Below are 18,331 nucleotides of genomic sequence, written 5' to 3' on the forward strand. Positions count from 1 at the left end.
ACTATCAGTTGATTTCTCAAAAAAAACCTTACAGTATTCAAAGTCATGAAAGGCAAGGACCTACATCCAAGATGACTCTATTCAGCAAAGCTTTCATTTAGAATGGAAGGGCAGATAAAGTGCTTCCCAGATAAGGTCAAGTTAAAGAAGTTCACCATCACCAAGCCCTTATTATATGAAATGTTGAAGGGACTTATCTAAGAAAAAGATGATCAAAACTATGAAGAGTAGAATGACAATAAACTCACAACTATCAACAACTGAACCTAAAAAAACAAACTAAACGAACAACTACAACAGGAACAGAATCACAGAAATGGAGATCACATGGAGGGTTGTCAGCAGGGAGGGGGAGAGTGGGGAGAAGGTACAGGGAATAAGAAGCATGACTGGTAGGTGCAGCACAGACAGGGGGAGGGTAAGAATGGTGTAAGAAATGGAGCAGCCACAGAACTTATATGTACGACCCATGGACATGAACTAAGGGGGGGAATGTTGGTGGGAGGGGGTGTGCAGGGTGGAGGGGGACAAAGAGGAGAAAAAGTTGACAACTGTAATACCATCATCAATAAAATATACTTAAAAAAATTCTTCTCATGTCTCTGACTACTTTCTCATCGTATTTCTATTCTCTGCCCACTCGCCCCCTCCCCCGGAACTTCGAACTCTGACAGAACCAGCCATACCTTGTTCATCTTGTCCCCGGCCCATCCCCGGAAGGGTGCTGAGAACAGAGCCCGACCTGACGGTGTTTGCCGAATGAACTAATGAGCTTTCTCACCGTCTCTCTCCAGCCGCCCTGCTGGTCTGCCCTCACTAAAGACAGCCAAGCCTGGTAGGGGAGGAAGGCACCCTAGAGGTGTTCAGGATGAGACACGGGGCCTGGAATTCCCCAACCCTCAGGAAAGGCCCCCGCCCTCCATGCTGGAGACGGGTCCAAGAACACCCGGGCAGCCAGGTAGAGGCGAAGACTCACAGGAGTCTGGGAGGAGCAGTGTTTTCAGGTGTACCGTGTGCCCAGGACACCTTGGCATCCATGCGCTGCCTCCTTAGAACACCTCTGAGATGGCACAAGGCCAGAGACATGGTACACCCTTTGCAGGCTCCCGCGAGCCTCGCTCATTCCACAAATTCACTGGGCACCAGCCAACCACCATGCGGCAGTCCACAGTGAATACGGCGTGGCCCCTGCCCTCAAGGGGGATAGGATACACTGGAGAAGGCAGATGTCTAGGGTTCCAAGCAGAATGAAACATGGGCTGAGACTGAGGTATAAGCCAGAGTCCAGAGTCAGAGTGGACCCATATGGCAACAGAAGAGCAGGATCCCCTTTGTGCTGGGAAGGGTTTCGCAGAGAAGGCCCAGTAGGAACTCCACATACCTTGATCCCACACACTGCTGAACCAGCCAGCGCTCTTGGTTCATAATCAGACTTTTTCCCTTCCTGTTCCTGGTGGGAAGGCTGGTCAGACCTTAAGTGAAGAGGCCTTCGTGGGCCCAATCGGGAAAGAGATTCCCCTCGGAACTCAGAGCTAGCACCAGGAGAACTGGCACAGGGCCACCAGGCACTGCCAGCTTCCCATTACGGCTCCTCAATGCTCTGCACCCAGGCCTACGGCTGCTGCTCCACCCCGACTCCACACATCAGCTACCCACCACGGCTGCGGTCTATTTGTATCCTCATTAGCTCCTCCTCGGAACCACACTGTGGCGTGGGTGGGGCAGGGCTGTGATGCCCATCTTACTGGAGGAACAGAGAGGCCCAGCGACAGCCTCCTGCCCACAGCAGTGCTCTGGGCACCATGCCCTCTGGGGTGCAGTGTTGCCTGGGCCGACAGGCCTGGGGCCCACAGATGGGTGCTCTCAGTTAGGCAGCCTGGCTTGCAGTCTGTGAACTCCCTGCCATACTTTCTAACTGGTCCCCCTTCTGGCCACAGAACAGAGAGGAGGTGAGCAAAAGGCTGAGGTTAGAGCTTTTAGAAGTGGGCTTAGGAGAAAGGAAGGTAGACGGGTTTGGTGTGCCATGCTTCAGGCAATGCTGGTGTGGTTTCAAGGGGCAGCCCTGCCCCTGGGGAGAAAAGAAGGGACTGATGCAGCCAGTCCCCTCTTGCTCCAGCTTTAAGGCAACTTCTCTGACAGCACGGGGGCACAACCAAGAGTGCCCACAGCTCCAGAGTAGATGAGCGGGCGGGGGTCCCGCAGATGTTTCCTGCCTACGCCCACCTTAGGAAAAGTGACTATGTACCTAGCATCTGCCTCAAAGCCAGCTGTCACCGCCAGAGCCCTCTTCAGCGGCTCCAGTTCTTTTCCTTCAAGGGAGCTCAGTGAGCTCCGGCGCTCTCTCTCATTCTCTCTCTCCAAATGCCCTGTTGTCCTAGCAAGATCCCCCAAGTCTTCTTGGGAAAGAGTGGCCCCCTTTGCCTGAACTTCCCTAAGTGCACTTACCCTACCGTTGCCATGGAAACAATAAATTATAGCCTCCTGGTTTCAAGTCAGCCAGCTCCTCTGGGGCAGCAGGCTCATACCGCTGACATGCCCACCAGGTGACTCATGTCACTGCCAGAGAAAGCCCGCGGCACAGCTGGCCTGGGTAAAGCAGCAACCACTCCCCTTGAGGACAACTGCTCCAGGGGAGGGGGCAGGCGCAGCACCTCTCCCCCAGGAACAGCTGCCGGCGTGCACGGCCCCTCTCAGCCCCTCGCAGGCATGCGCCAGCCCCTCTCAGGTTGAGTGAGGTTTGCGCACCCATCAGCCATTTCTGCCCGCACACAGCTTCGCAGTTGAGAGCTCCTAGCCCTGCCCCCTCCCTCAGCAAGCATCCAGGGCGTGTCACATTCCCACCTTCACAGCCACCAAGAAGGGGGACCCTGAGCCAGGGCTGGATGGGGTTCCCAGCTCGCAGTCCTCCAGGAGAAACACATCTTCATCCTCCAGAACCTTGTCCAAATAGCCTATTGCCTCCTCTTCCTCTTCCATGGCAGCCGGAGCCGCGGAGGGCAAACAGGAAGCAGGGTCCACGCAGCAGTGGCGGCAGCAGCAGCAGCCACCGTTGCCGCCGCCCGGGAGCGAGGCAGGCGGGCAGGGAGTGAAGAGCGTGCAGGGCAGGCCTAAACCAGCATGCTGGCCTCCCCGGAGTCAGTCCTGGCACCTGGCCACCGGCTCGCGATGAAAGGCTCCATTATGAACCTTTTCCTGCAGCCGCTTCCCAGCCCTCCTGAGCGCGGGGCTGCGGGCCCACCTCGCGCGCGCGTCCCGCCCTGAGAAAGGGGAAGCGGGTCCTCCAGGGCAGCCCCGCGGGCCTCGGCCACCTCTCGGCGGAGCCCCCGCTGCCGCGGCCACCGCGATGTCCGGGCTGTCAGCGTTGGAAGGCGCGCGGGCGGAGCAGCAGGCGCCCCTGCGCGGCCGCCGGGCCCTTCCTGCTGTGCGCGCGGGCCGGGCGCAGGCGGGGCCCCCGCGCTCCCCGGCCGGCGCTACCGAGGTGGGTCCCGGCGCCCCGCAGCCGCCGCCGCCGCCGCCGCCGGCCCCGGCGATCCCGCCCTTTCTGGGCTCCGAGGTTCGCGTTTGCTATTAATACACAGGAAATGCACAACTTGACTTGCGAGGTGGAGCCGTTCCCTCTGTGGTCACCGGGCCAGCCGGCTGGCGGAGGCTTCTCGAGCGCGGAGGAGGGGCGAGGAGGCCGCAGGCAGCAAGGCGCAAGGGGAGGTCGGCTTCCCAGAGACAGGCTTTATTTACAGCCCCTCTCCTGGGCCGGGCGGGAGCACGCAGGGGGCGGAGCGGAGGAGCAGCTGCCCGCACAGCCTCACGGACGACCCAGGCCAACCTCGGTGTCACCTTGGAATCCCGATAAGCCTGAGTCCTCTTCTCACCTCTGCCTCAGGCTCTAACACCTTTGCAGAGTGGAGGCGACAGCCTAGTGTGAAACCAGTTTCCAGCCCTGCCGGCGGTGGGGGGTGGGGGTGGGGTGGGGGCTGGGGAAACAAGCCATTGTGCCAAGAAGGCCTGATCTGCCTCACCACAACAGAAGCACCAGTGCTAAGCCAGGGTCTGCAGCGGGGCCACCTCCACGGTCTCCGTGCCACATCTACACACAGATGTTGCTGAGATTAGCAATACCACCTCCTTGGGGCTTTTATCCCTCAATCGCAGCCTGGGCTTAATAGAGCTAGCCTCACAGGAGCCGGTGCACGCGACCCAGGACAGGGAGCATGCCCAGCCCTGCCACCCCCAGCCTGCTTCCCTTGGCTGCTTCAACAGTTACAAAGCCGAATCCACCCAAAGGGTAAGGGGCACATTCTGGTTAGAGATGTACATCCACCCACTCGTGTGGGGGAGGAGCTTGGGGCAGCGCCCGGAAAAGCTCTTTCACAACACCTAGGGCGAAGGTTGCAAACTCCAGCACCCACTATACTGTAGATAAGACCAATCAGTGAAGCGAGCCAGGTGGGAGCTGGGTGAACTAAGCTCCAGCTGATGGCTGCCAGGGGCAACGCAGGCGTAAGGCTGCCCCATTTTGGATTGTTCAAGAGAAGCTGGAAATCTGGATTCTTAGGTGATAGCTCTCGATTTTAAAATGACGGCAGATAAATTACATTAAGAAGAAAGACCGTGGTGCAGCCAACGACATTGCGATAACTAGGTACGGTGCCAGGTGGGCACTGGAAATACTGGGGGAGCACTTTGTAAAGTACGTGACTGTCTAACCGCTACTCTGTACACCTGAAACCAATACAAAATGATATTGAAAGTAAACTCCGATGTAAAAAAAATTCACAGTAAAGAATAAAACAAACCACGGCACGGTCTAAATGAAACACGTCCGTGCAACTGACGTAGGCCCGCAGACAAGGCTGCTGCCTCCTTGCAGCCAGCTGCTCCTTGAGAGAAGGTTGGCAGTTGGGAGGGCATGGGGGTTCCCTGAATACCCCCTGTCCCCTTTCCTCATTGGAACCAAATTCAACCTCACACAGTAATAACCAGACACTTATTTTTGTAAACCTATATAATAGGCGCCACCAACTAGGTAGATCAAGTGAAAACTCAAGATTCTGGGCGGTAAGCTCCGAAGCTCCAGCCCCACTCAAGCCAACAGCCTACCCACCCCAATCTCCCAGCAGCCCCACAGCCCTCTCTCCAGCCAGGGATGCCCTTGTAACCTTCCTGATGCTTCCAGCTCACAATTCTCTCTCCCAGTACACAGGTGCCTCAGACACTGTGGCTCTTAATGGCACAGTGTCTGAGCTGTCCATCGATTTCTCATGTGCGTCTACCACTGGCATCCTCATGCACATGTACCATCCCCTGTCACGTGGCAACTGTGTGGCCACAGGGGGGGAAGTCAAACTCTTTGGAACTCATTTGGAAATGCATTCCAAAGGAGGGTCAACCACGAACGCAGGGCCCTTGGCTGCGCTTCCAAGCTGGGTGGAGGGTTGAGAAGGAGAGAGGAGGGAAAAAGAAAATGGACCTGGTTTCTTATCCTACCTCCTTCCCTAAGTCTGTGGATGCTCTAAGCTCTAGGTGGGGCTCCTGCCATTCTATTACAGAAGAGGACCTGTCCTCACCAGTGACAGGCTCCTCTCTGTCACCAAAGCTGCAATGACAAGGGATTTGGGAGAGGCTCTCTGGGGCCTCAGGGCTGACAGGGTTCCACAGAGGCGCACCCCACCCCATGCCCCGCCGCCTCCCTCAGTCACTGGTTTTCCCCTGCCCCTGCCCTCGCCGGGTTATAAATAGCCAGGGCACATCTGAAGAGCCCTTTCAGCCACAATTCCTCATTTGGTGTGGGCGGATGAGGCTGTTCCCAGGGCTTGGGAACAACCAGGCCTGGCATTCCCCAGGGCACAAATGTGCCAGCCCAGGGCTCTGTGCCAGTTTCTGTGTCCCATCCTACAGGCTCCAAGTCCATGGCACGGGTTGCGCCCACGGTCAGACAAGCAGGTGGCATGGGTAAAGGGCCCCTCCTGTGTCCCTTCCCCATCCAAAGGAGCAAGGGGTGCCTTAGAAGTCTCCTAGAGTATCCTCATCTCCATTCCCCATGTCCCTCTTCAGCATGGTGAGATTGAGACCCAGTCCTTCCCCAAACCCTGAAGCCCCTCAGAAGCTGCTCTCTGAACATCCGTGGCACCTCCACTCCACCCCAGCCCAGTCGGCTGGAAATTCCAGTGAGTAAGGAGAATGTCCTTCCAGCTCCACCGGGCACACTGACTGCACTCAGAGGCCCTCAATCCTCCCCCCCAAGGGGAAGTGACTCACAAGTCCCAGTGATGCTCCCTCCCTTTCCCCTACAAATGCCCTGAGCCAGCCCTGGACCTGAGCTTCCTCCCCGTGTCCACCACACTGCAGCTACTCCAGCCTGGCTCCCGATCCTCCTCTCCAGAGAAGCAGCCGCTCCAAAGGCCCCTGGGTTGCCTTCTTCCAAAATCAGAGGTCTCCCTCTCTTTTCCTTGGCCTCTGCAGTATGGACATTCTCAAATCCCGCAGCTTCTCCTGACCACTCCGGTTTAGGTTGGTGCTTCTTTCTCCTGCTTCCTATCGATGTGGAGTTGCCCCTTCAGGACCCAGGCCTCCGTCCTCTGCTCTGCTTTCAGAGAACTCATCCTCGTCATTCCTAGGCCAGTGGCAGCCCCTCACCACCTGCACCTCCAACATCTTGCTCAGCTCCAAATGTGGCGTTTGTGCTGTCTGCTAGATCGTCTCACTCGGAGTCCCATCCATGCCCCTCAACTCCATATACACAGGCCACTCGACCCTCCCCCCTCTAAACCAGCTTCCCCTTCTGGCTTCTCCACTTCTGTCGGCAGCGCCTCCATCTTGTGACTCTTCCTTCCCTCAGGCCCCACATCCCTTTTACCAAGTCCCTTTGCTTCTTCCTTCTTTTCTTTTCCAACGCCACCACCCCAACCAAGGTTTGCAGCATCTCACACCTACACACCACAGTAATATTCCATTTTTGCCCCCTGTGTTTTCCTGTCCATCTATCTGTTCACTCCCTTGCTCATTCGTACCCAGAGAGAAGGCCTGCCTGGCACACAAACGCGCTGCCACCGGGAGACACGGCCCCACCCTCAGGGGCCGAAGGTCACACGAGGAAACAGGGCAGTGTCCACACTGATCGGCAGAGTGGGGACACAAGACTGAGGCACTAACCCTGCTGCAGAGGAAAAGCTTTACAGGACATGGCTTCTGAGCAGCATCTTGAAAGGGGAAGGGTTTCCAGGCAAAGGGAGGAAGGTGGGAAAGGAAACCCTTTTCTAAGGGACCCCAGGAAGCATGGCTGGCTGGAGGACAGAAGAGAAAAGGGGCAGATGAAGTACTTGGAGAAGCGGCTAGAACCACACCTTGTCGCAGAGTGAGGGGCGTGGACACCCCATGGGCAAGGAGAACTCACTAACATACCCACCGCTCACCAAGCCCATGCTCTCAAAACCACCGGGTTTACCCTCCTCAGCCCCACAGCCTTCTCTCCCACTCATTCTCCTTGCCCTCATTCCCTTACCCACTCAGTCAACAAGTATTTATTAATCGCCTACTGTGCACCAGGCATTGTGCCTGCGGCCGTCAACGGGACACTACGTCTACCTCCACGGAGCTGACCGTCTCAGGGACGGACTGACATTGTGGGCCACGGCAGTGCCAGGAGAGGTGCGTGACCGCAGAACTATGGTGCTGAGGAACAGCTCTTTCAGAAAGGACACAGGCAAACATCTACCGTGGTTTAAAATGTTCACACCCTCTGACTCAGCCACGCCGCTTTCAGGGGAGTTGGTTAAGTGAATTACCATAAAATGAAATACTGCATGTGACCATCAAGAAAAACCAGGAAGATCTCTAATTGCCGATATTCGAGATGTCCAGTTAATTAAGTAAAATAAGAACAAATTGCATAACAGTACCAATAGTAGGAAATACAATCCCATTTTATGTATAAATACATGTATAGCTATGTATACATACATATAGATGTCCTATGTCACATGAAAAAAGGGAACACCTAAAATGTACAACCAACTCTTCAACAAAAACTCTCTGTAGGATGGAACTTGAGACTTTCACTTTCTATATTAGATAGCTCTGTAAAGTGAGAATTTTCAGTGATGTAATCAGGGAAAATAAAGAAGTTAAAAAAAAGAAGTGGGGTAAGTGCTGTGATTGGGCAAGTAGACTGAGCTCTGGGGGCGCAGACAGGAGCCTCTGAGGGAGCAAGAGGGGAAGAGGAGACACTAAAACTCACTGAAAAGTGAACAGGGGTTAGCCATGCCGTGGGGGCTGCGGGGCAGACACGACCGTGCGAGGCGAGATGAACCGGGGTCAGTCTGGGTGGCGAGTGTCACTCACTCATTCATTCATTCATTCAAACAACAGGCACCGAGCACCCGCCGAGTGCCAGGCACAGCTCTAGGCACTGGAATTCGCACTGAGCGATCGTCTCCTTACAAAACTGACGAAGCTTGCAGAGCTCACATTCCACATGAGGCTTCAGAGGTAGGCGGGGGTCAAGTGGTCAGGTCAGGCAGGGCCGTGATGGCACCCCCAGGACAGAGGGAGGCAGGGAAGGGCTTCAAGCAGGGTGTGACCGACCATTCCTCAGTGCATCTTTACCGCTGACATCAGGTTATTTTTTCTAAAACCCTGCTTGTCCTGGGCCCAGAGGGAAGCCAAGTCAGCCCGAACAAGGGCAGTGGGCTCTCGCTAGTGACTCAGCTGATCCAACCGTGGACAGCAACCTCTTCTGCTTTCTGTCCCAGGAAAGGACCAGGCAGTCTCACCTTTGGGCATTGCCCTAGGCTTGAAGCCCCTTCTCGCTCCTCTTTGCCTCCCCACTTTCTTGACAGAAGCATAGGCCCCACCTCTAGATTTTCTGGAGCATCCCCGGGGCTGATGAGGACTGACCTCACGGGGGGCCGGGGGCCAGGGGCAGGGGCAGGCGGAGTTGGCTACAGCGCAGATGGGGTCAGATTCGTCATCTGCCCAATGACTGCGCTGCTCCCTCTGCCTGCTCTTTCTCTGTTACAGTAGAAGTCATTCCAAAAATCGTATAGACGGGTCAGGGGCACAAAGCAGGTGTTAGGCATGAGCCAGTGCATGACGCTGTTTGTATAGTAAAACAAATAAACAAAAACAAAAACAAAAACAAAACGCTCCCCTGGATTCCGGATCTGACTCCCCTGTCTGCCTCTGGCCAGCGGTGTGACCCTGGATAAGTCACTGTGACTCTGTGGCCTCGGTTTCCTCATGGGTACAGAGAGGGCGAAGAGGGCACCGGCTCTCCAGCTGCAGCGAGGGCTGGTACACAGGGCGGTGCCTGGCGTGCGGCAAGCCCTCAGTGCGCACCCGTTGTTCTCTTCCTTGGCCGTGGCGGGGGGTGTACAGAAGGGGGGGGTCCTAGCCCACTCCTAGCTACACCTCCCACCTCCTCCAGTAAGCCCAGTCCCCCCACCTCACCAGACCACCCTCCTTTTCTTAAACCTCCAGAGATTTCCCCACATTCCAGAACTCACATCTTTATCTAGAATGGCCTTCCTGACTGGTGGCCAGGCAGAACACCACCCACTCTCTGAGGCTGCCTCCTCCACGCTCCCCTCCCTGATTCTTGAGGTCACATGACCGCCCCTTAATTGCACAGATGGCCTTGAAACAGAGCGATTGTGTGTCTCTCCCGCTGTGTGTGTGTGGAGGGGTGGGGGGATAAGGGGCAAGCCCTGTTCACACGAATTCCCCACAGCATCCAGAACTGTATCTGGTAAAAAGTAGGTGCTCAGAAAATACTTAGGGAGTGGAAGCAACCCCGGAGGCGAGGCAAAGGGTCTCCCAAGAAGATAAATCCAGGATTCACGTTGGTCGGGTGGTTCTTATAAAAACAGGTCCCATGGTGCGGGCTCTGAGGGCTGAAGGGACCCACAGTCCCACCAGAGACAGTCTCTCTACCTTCAGTCAGCAACCTCTGCTTGCATCCTTCCGAGGCCTTCTAACACTTGAAATATTTTTAATATTTACTCAAGTGTTACCTCCTGGTAACTCTATTCTCATCCTGCCCTCCAGAGCAAAACCAGATAGTTTCATTTTAATTGGGTAATACTTTCACACCCTTCAAATGCAATGAGTACGAAAGGGTGGAGAGTACCGGACCCCTTCTCTAGCATGTTAGCCTACTAGGACCCCGTGTCTACTGGCTTCCCCTTAGCCCTAGGATTGGAAACTGGTTTCTTTTCTTTTATTTAAAGAATTTATTTTATTATTTTTTAAGATTTTACTTATTTATTTTTAGAGAGAGTGGAAGAGAGGGAGAAAGAGAGGGAGAGGAACATCAGTGTGTGGTTGCCTCTCATGCGCCCCCTGCTGGGGACCTGGCCTGCAACCCAAGCGTGTGCCCTGACCCTTTGGTTCGCAGGCCAGCACTCAATCCACTGAGCCACACCATCCAGGGCTAGAAACTGGTTTCACAGAAACCATCTAGGCAACCTGAATGCCTTGACTTACCTTCCCTAGGACAGCCCCCACCTTGCCCTGTAAGCCTCCTGGGGTCATTGCCACTTGTTAAGTCTTTTCTGCATGCCTACCTTTTCCCACTTAGTAAATGCCAAATGTCCCCTGAAGGACCTCTTATTCCTCTCCCCCGACCCCTGCCGCCCCACCCCGAGGGCTACTGTTCTAGACCCTCACGTTTCTAACCTCCTTCTAGACCAGGGCTTCTCAACCAGGGGTGACCTTGCTCCCAAGGAGACATCTGGCAACGTCTGGAGACATTTTTGGGCTGTCACCACTGGGCTCTGCTACTGGCATCTAGAGGGCGGAGGCCGCAGAAGCTGCTGAACACCCTACAGTGCACACCCAGGACGGTCTCCCCCACCAGGCCGTTTCCAGAGCGCAGACTCTGCTCCAGACCCAGTCCCGAGCCAGACACCAGGCTCTGACGAGGGGGAGCTGAGCACTCACCAGGGCCAAATACAGCAGGCCAAGGGCTACTGTTTTCCCCAGCACTTTCTCCTTCCTCCCCTCACAGCCCCTGGTGATACTGCAGCGTCCAGCAAGGTGGGCTTGAGGGGGACGCCTTCACGGGGCAGGGGGTTGGGGGACAGGAGAAGGGAGGGCAGATGATGGCCAAGTGGGAGATGGCTCCAGGTAACTCTAGCAACTGGGTCCTAGTGCCTCTCTTCCCCCTGAGGCCCCACAGTGGCACCCTCTCGAGGGTGACCTCTGCCCCGCAGGAACGCCGCTGGCAGTACTGCCCCTTCTGCCAGGACTGGGGCAGGGGTGGGAAGGTCCAAGAGCAGCCAGAGCTGGGGGCTCACGCAGAGCGAGGGATCTCTCTCACATCTTGGGAGAGATTCACATTCAGCCACACCCTGGGGAGCAGGTCTTCTGTGTGGTACTACACTAGGCATCTTCATAGCTGACAAGTCACTTGGTTCTGGCAGCAGCCTCTCCATATAGGAGGTGTTTATGCTCATTTGCAGGTGAGGGGACCCAGATGCTGCTACAGGGCACCCAAAGTCACGCGGCCAGGGGAGCTGAAATGGGTGCCAAGGCTCCTGTCCAGGAGAGGTGGCAGAGGACAGGAGTGACGAGCATCCCCGACACTCACCAGCCATGGGACCTTATAAGGGTTATGTGCCCTCTTTGTTCCTTTGCTCCACATCTGTACAAAGGGGGCTGTCATGGAGCCCCCCTCACAGGGCTGGGGTGAGGACTTAATGAGTCAGTATCTATAAAGCACTCTAATGGTGCCCAGCATTTAGCAAGTGCTGTGGAAGTGCTTCTACTCTTTCCCTTCCTCTTTCTACCAAACAGGCCGGAGGGTGAGGGCCTGTGTGGCCCTCCATGTAGAAGAGACCAGTCCAAAGTCAAGGAGAGCATCGTCCAGAGAAAGAGAGCGCTAGCTCCCACTAGTGGAGAAACTAGGTGGCGACAATGGAAAATAGAGAGTCTTTGGGAGGGGGGCCTGGCTGCTGATCCGAGGTCTCTGCCCTCCTGCACCCTGGCAGAGCACAAAGCCTGAAGGCCATCCAGCCTTTGCCGCTGGAGGCTCACCTGTGTGGCCAAATGCCTCAATGTGAAGGCCTTCTGGGGGGCTTTCGCAGCACTTGTTTCAGGGGCAATTTAACACATGCTGGTGTGATTACGTGGGTCAGTCGGCCTACCCGTCCCACCCCCAAAGACTCCAGGGCTCAAGGGAAGAGAATGGGTCTCGTTGGTGCACCCTCATATCCAATGCCTGGCACCTGTGGGAGATCAGCAAACCTTCACTGAGCAAAGGTTACTTTGGACACAGCCTGACTGGCAGATGTGACCCCGGCACTCTGGCAGCGAGAGGGAGAGCGCAGACAGGCTGGGCGGGCGACAGGGACGCTCCCGGTTGGCCAGGTGTGCTTCATCAGGGAAGGCCAGCTCTCAGCCAGGAGTGAAAGTTGGGATGGGCCAGAGGACAGGAAGGGCCAGTTCCGGAGGGAGCTAAGGGTCACTACCAGGGCACTAAGTCTCCCTATTTACCTCCTTCTCCACTCACACAAGCTAAGGAGCGTCCCCAGATTCCTCATCTACAACACAGGGGCTCCCCCTGTGGTTGGAGGAGTTAGGTGGCCACGAGGCCGGTGGGCTCCCTGCGCAGCACCTGGCACGTAGGAGAAGCCAGCCAGTCTCCTGGCAGTGAGGATCAAGGGTCCAGAAAGGGAAAAACGAGGAGCAAGGCTGAGGCTGCTAAGACAGGAGGCTGGCAACTTGAGGACAGTATGTCTCTGATTCCATCGGCAGCTGGAGACACCGAGAGGCGTGAAGACCACCCGCTAGCCCGCCCCACTCAGGGCTCGAGTGCAGTCCACCGGGAGCAGACTGCAACACAAGCACAGACGCTCCTGCTTTCTCCATGGCTTCTCTGTTCACCTAGTAGCAAACTCCTTGTTTCCCAACCTTGAATCTCAAACCCCAAGTCTTCAGAAGGGACCAAGGAGGGGAAGAGGAGGCAGAAGATTGTCCCAGCTTCATCCCCCAAGACTGCATGTGCCCTCCCTTCCTCCCCCCTGGCCATCCCAGGGCTTCTCAGTGCCCTTCCACAAACACCAGGGGAGCAGCCCTAGGTGCCTGCCTGCCTGGGAGCTGCTGTCGGGGGCCATGGAGGTGATCGGGGCTGGAGCTGGGTGAATTTCCCGGGCAGCAAAGGGCTCGGCAATGGGCTGTAAATGCTTCGCTGAGCAGACCTGGCAGTGACCTCTGGCATCAGAAAGAGCCGAGTTTAAACCTCTGGCCCCACTGGCTTGTCTGAGACAAATCAAGCCACCTCTCTGAGCCTCGGTTTTCTCAACTGTAAAATGATGGTCACTGCACCTACCTACAGGGGTGTGGTTGGCCTTAAACGAGACAACCCACAGAAAAGGCTCAGCGGAAATCTAAGGGTCTGTGATGGTGATGAGGAGGAGGGGGAAAGGGGCAAGGAGAGGGGGAGGGAGATGAGGAGGACAATGGCAATCATTTCAAAGCTCCCCCCTCCTTATCTTTGGATGCTCTTGCAAGCTATAGTCAGAACCCTGCCATTCGGCCTTTTGTCAGACACCCTTTGACCTGCTGTGGGTATCATAGGAACTGTAGATTGGCTTTGACATTGAGCAGTCCTAGCTGACATGTATACAGACTTGACAAAGCACCCTGCCTAACACCTTTTCACAGAAGCCTCACAACAGCCATGTGAAATCAGCAGGGAGGAAATTCTCAGTATCTTCACTTTAGAGATGAGCAAGGCTGGAGCTCAGAGAGGGTGACTGGCATCCCTCAGGTCACACAGCTAGAAAGTGGCAGCACTGAGACGACACCCAGCTTTTCTCACTCCTTTGTGGCCCCTTTTTCTGCACCTGCCAAGAGGATAGACAAGAGTCCGTGGCTTGTGGGGAGCAAGCTTTTGTGTAAGGCCATGGTCTTAGCAGAGGCATGTCAGCTGGGATGGAGAGCTGCCTCTCCGTCCCAGGACGACAGCAAGCACTGTCAGTTGAACTGAACCACCTGTGGCCGTGGCCCTGCCAGGGAGCGGAGCTCTGCTCAGCCTGGGCTCGGGGAGGGTGACGCATCTGCAGGGCAGGGCTTCAGGGTTCACGCTGATACCTCGGGAGTGGGGGTGCCGTCCTGGGGAGTGGAAAGTGTGTGAGGCTACAGAGACCTAGCTTCATCCGGGCTCCCACATGGGGCAGGACTGACCCAACTCCAGAAAGGAGGTTGCTAAAGTGGGTTCAGTCTCGTCCAGCAACCATGCATCAGACCAGCTCCCCAGTCCTCTGAAAGCTGGTGAGGACTCTTGCAGGCCCCAGTCACCTGGGGACTCAGGCCCCACAGTGAGCTGCGCCCAGTGCTGTGGGCCTCACTTGAGCTAGACAGACCAGTCTGTTCAGAGATGAGAAAACTGAGGCTCAGAGGGGTTATGACGCTCCTCCAACATTTCACAGCTAGAGGGAGCAGGCGTGCATCCATCCAAAGCTCCCCTTCCTCCCGTTCTCTGGGCTGCTGGAAGAGTAAGACTCTGAGTTTAATTTTATGAATCAACCTGACTGTGCCGCAGGTGCCCAGACATCTGAACAAAATTATTCACGGTATGTCTGTGAGGGTGTTTCTGGGTGGAGAGTAACATTTGACTCAGTTGACTGAGTAAAGCAGATTTCCCTTCCTAAGGTGCGTGGGCCTCATCTAATCAGCTGGTGGCCTAAGCAGAACAAAAAGTCTGCTGAGTAAGAGCAAACTCCGCTTGCCAGAAGGTTAAGCTGGGACGTGAGTCTTTTTCAGCTTTAGACTCAGACTAAACATCATCATTTCTTGCGACTCGAGCCTGCTGGCTTTCTCGTCTGAAAGGCCATCGGCTCTGCTGGTCCCAGACTCAGACTAGAACTATAACTCAGCTTTTCTGGGTCTCCGGTTTGCTGGCCGTAGATCCTGGGATTTCTCAGCCTCCATAACTAAGTCAATTCCTTATAATAAATCTCTCTCTCTCTTTATATACATATACACATGCACATATGCATTCTGTATCTGGAGAATCCTGACTAATACAAAGACCAACCCTTGGGCTCCTGGGCACGAGGTGCCGCATATTGGCCACACCACAACCCTTGGGTGTGGAAGCCCAACAGCCAGAGGCCAGATATCTAAATATCCAGAACAATTGTCCAATTTGGTCTACAAGTCCCCTTGGTTCCCAAGGCCCTAACAGGAAGCCTGGCAGGGTAGGGACCTGCCTGGCCAAATGAGCAGAGCCAAGTAGCAGAAACCTTGGTTTCCTTGCTTTCTCTCCCCCTTTCTCCTTCCTCTTTCCTCCTTCTTCCTTTATTCTTCTTCTTCCTCATCTTTTTTTTTCTTCTAACTAAAACTGCTCCCCAAGTACTCAGGAAGAGTGCCCTCCAGCACCCCAATGTAAACAGCAATGCTCTCTGAGTCCACTAGATGGAGCTAGTGACACACTGGAAAGGGCGAAAATGCAACTCCAGGAGGGAAGGTGGGGAGGCAGGGGGTCCGGTGCATTGGTCGGGAATCTTCGCTGAGATCCCCAAGCTGGGTAAATGCTTCCTGCTTCTGCCTTGCATGACTTCTAGCCAACGGTGTTAAACTCAGTCCTCAGGTTCCCAAACACTTCAGTCAGTTGTCACTGTAGCATCTCTGGATTTCAAAGTCCTCAAACCAAGTTATTCCCTCGTGAGTCACCAGGCAGAGGGGGCAACCACAAACAGATGTCAGTCACTGCCCTGAGGCCTCACGCTCCCAGCAGGGGCACCTCCCCGTTACCACCATGAGCTCACCTGGAGAGTGAAAGCACCTGCCAGCACCCCCCCAATCTAAAAATCGATGCACCCCAGCAGGGCGGTCACATGATGAGGGAAGGAACTGGGACAGGAAGCAAGGAGGAAGGCAGAGAGGCGAGAAGGAAATGGCAAAGATGTTTTTTCTCTTCAGCAAGTGGCTCTATTTGGCCACATGTTCTCAACTTGCAGCCAGCACCCCTGGCCTCGTGCTGTGTCCTAGCTCAAAACTTCCTGCACCTGCTCACACCTGCTCACATCAGGGTAACAGCCCAGCGCCCGGGGGGTCTCTGAGCCCTGGTACGAGAAGAGACCTAACGGCAGAGATGGGAAGCCACAGTCTTCTTGCTTTCCCTGTTGGCCTCATTTCAGGTCCTGGAATACTCTCCCTTCCACCAGGACCGAATCTTGCCCTATATGTCCCAGATGGCTGTCCGTCACCTGCCACCTTTCCTAGGACCACAAAGCAACACACCAGAATGCTGGCTGTGGGGGGCCTGGACCTGACCAACACCCTCCACACCCCCTCTACCTCTCACCTGCCCCCACCATCCCTTCCCAAACTTTCACTGCCTGGCAGCAGGCTGAGCTCTGCCTCCATTGCCATGGCAACAATGTGGCTTTCCCCAAGTGGGAAGCTGGTTGCCAAGGCCCTTGTTGCCAAAGGCTATAACAGCCACCCCGGTGTGAGAAGAGGGGGGGTAAGAGCTCAGCAGAGGGGTGGAGGGTGGCCAAGGAGGCTGGAAAGAAAGGAAGCAGGGGGTTCTCGAGAAATGGTAGAGTCCAGGTAGCACTCCCTGGCTGCATGGGGGGCAGGGTACCGGGCACTGTAGGAGGGGAACAAGTATCTCACAGCATCTCAGTGATGGATCCTTGGGGGTATTAGAGGGAAGAAAGGAGTCCCCCGACAAAACACACCTGGATAAGCCCTCTACCCAGCAGAACCAGACACCCAAAGCCCCCCCTGCCCCCACCAACGGAGGCATGGCTTTGCTTCTCCCCAACTTCAGAATAACAGCCCCAGGAATTTCTGCCTCGCTTGCTCATGTCTCAGGCGCACGTGCACAAGCTAGGCCCAGATACAGTGGTCGCTGTGGCCAGGAACAGCATTAATTACAAGGATGGCAAACCTCTCCTCATTTCTAGCCCCCTGGTTTCTCTCAGAGAGCAGACTTATGAGTCCTTGTAAAATGCTTCCCTTTGGAACGCAGCTCCCATCTGTCGACAAGAGTTGAGGTGGACAGTATGAGAGCTCACTTCTTCCCAGAAGAGGGCTAGATGGGGGTCCCTGGCCCTCAGGAATGCTACAGACACAGCTCATGCCACCCCATGGCAGCACCGAGGCCAGCCCTGGTGTGCTGAGCTGGCATTTGTACATTTACAGCCACAGGTCACATATGCAGCCACGGTCCAGTCCAGGCCCAGAGAGAAGAGCCTGTTCCCTCCCCAAGGCCCTGTCCTGCTAGGGGTGCTGAAAGAGGAGGCGAGGGTGACCAGCAGGCAGGGGAACAGATGGCTGGTAGAGGAGGCAGGGAGAGCAGCAGGTGGGGTGGGAGGGGAGCTAGTCTGAGAGGGGTCCAGGACTGGAAAGAGCTGACGAGGGCACCCAAAACAGCCAAATTTCCCCAGTCCTACTGTGTCCCCCCATGCCTCCCAAGCACAGCCTGGCCCATGACACCTATGCCTGTCTACCCCCTCCCCAAAAGCCCCCTCTTCCCAAACCCGGAAGGAAAAGCAGGTGTACCTACCCCAGGTGCCAGCCCCTCAGGTGGGGTAGGGGAGATGCTGTCCCCGCCGCCCTGGCTGCGGGCGCTGAGCTGGGGCGACATGGTGGGCGACTCGTCGATGTAAGGCATGGTCTCTGAGCCCTCCGGGGGTCCCTTCTGCTCCTCATTCCCCTCGCCGTCGTAGTCGTCTGCCCCGTAGCTGAAGTCTGAGACAAGGAACAAGAAAGGCCACTGAGAGTCCTCCACGAGGGCTGCCAGGGACTGGTAGCGCAGTGGGCGCCGACGGCGGCCCCCGGCTGCCATGCTCCTGGCCGCAGCATCCACGGCCTGGCCCAGGCGGGGGCTGCACAGGGGGCCGGGGCTTCGTGCGGGGCTGGGGAGCGCCAGCAGTTCAGGGGCTGCTGGGAGCCAGGGAGGAGCGGTTTCTCTGTTGCCACCCGCTTAATAGCATGTCAGTTGCGTATTCGAGCTGTTGTTTCCTTTGCCTCCTGCTTAATTCCAAGTCTAAAAATTAACAGCGGGAGCAGGAGGCAGGACGCTTCCAACTCTCCTCTCTGAGTCACCATTTTGCTTTTTATAGGGAATAAGGAGGTGGGGGCGGGCCAAGCGATGTCACTTCCTGAGCCCCTCCTCCTGGGCTACCATTTATACACTGAGCTGGATCCCTGGGTGAGGGAGGCAGGGCAGGCTTCAGGTAGGGGGTTGTGGAACAGCACCCAAGGGAGCCCTAACACCTCCGAACAAGGCCTCGTGCAGGACGGACGGGGCCCAAAGCTGGCAGAGCGTGGGTGAGAAGGCGGCACCGAGGCCTGGCAGGGACACGACTGAACAGACTCC

At 56.0% G+C, this 18,331-nt stretch overlaps 1 protein-coding gene across 5 annotated transcripts in view; it reads right to left on the minus strand.

The window, feature by feature from the left end:
- The window catches only part of ABR (ABR activator of RhoGEF and GTPase), a 173,596-nt gene that overhangs the window by 74,888 nt on the left and 80,377 nt on the right, over window positions 1–18,331 (minus strand). For 4 of the 5 annotated variants that reach the window (XM_045199150.3, XM_024565198.3, XM_053911802.2 and 1 more), the window contains exon 2: window positions 17,516–17,700. In XM_045199150.3, coding sequence (XP_045055085.2) covers window positions 17,516–17,700 — 185 coding nt within the window. Of the gene's footprint in view, window positions 1–2,841; window positions 3,517–17,515; window positions 17,701–18,331 lie in introns of those variants that run through there. The other variant, XM_024565199.3, reaches the window with a different exon arrangement.

This window comes from Desmodus rotundus, chromosome 9, assembly GCF_022682495.2.
Source record: "Desmodus rotundus isolate HL8 chromosome 9, HLdesRot8A.1, whole genome shotgun sequence".
Taxonomy (NCBI): Eukaryota; Metazoa; Chordata; class Mammalia; order Chiroptera; family Phyllostomidae; genus Desmodus; species Desmodus rotundus.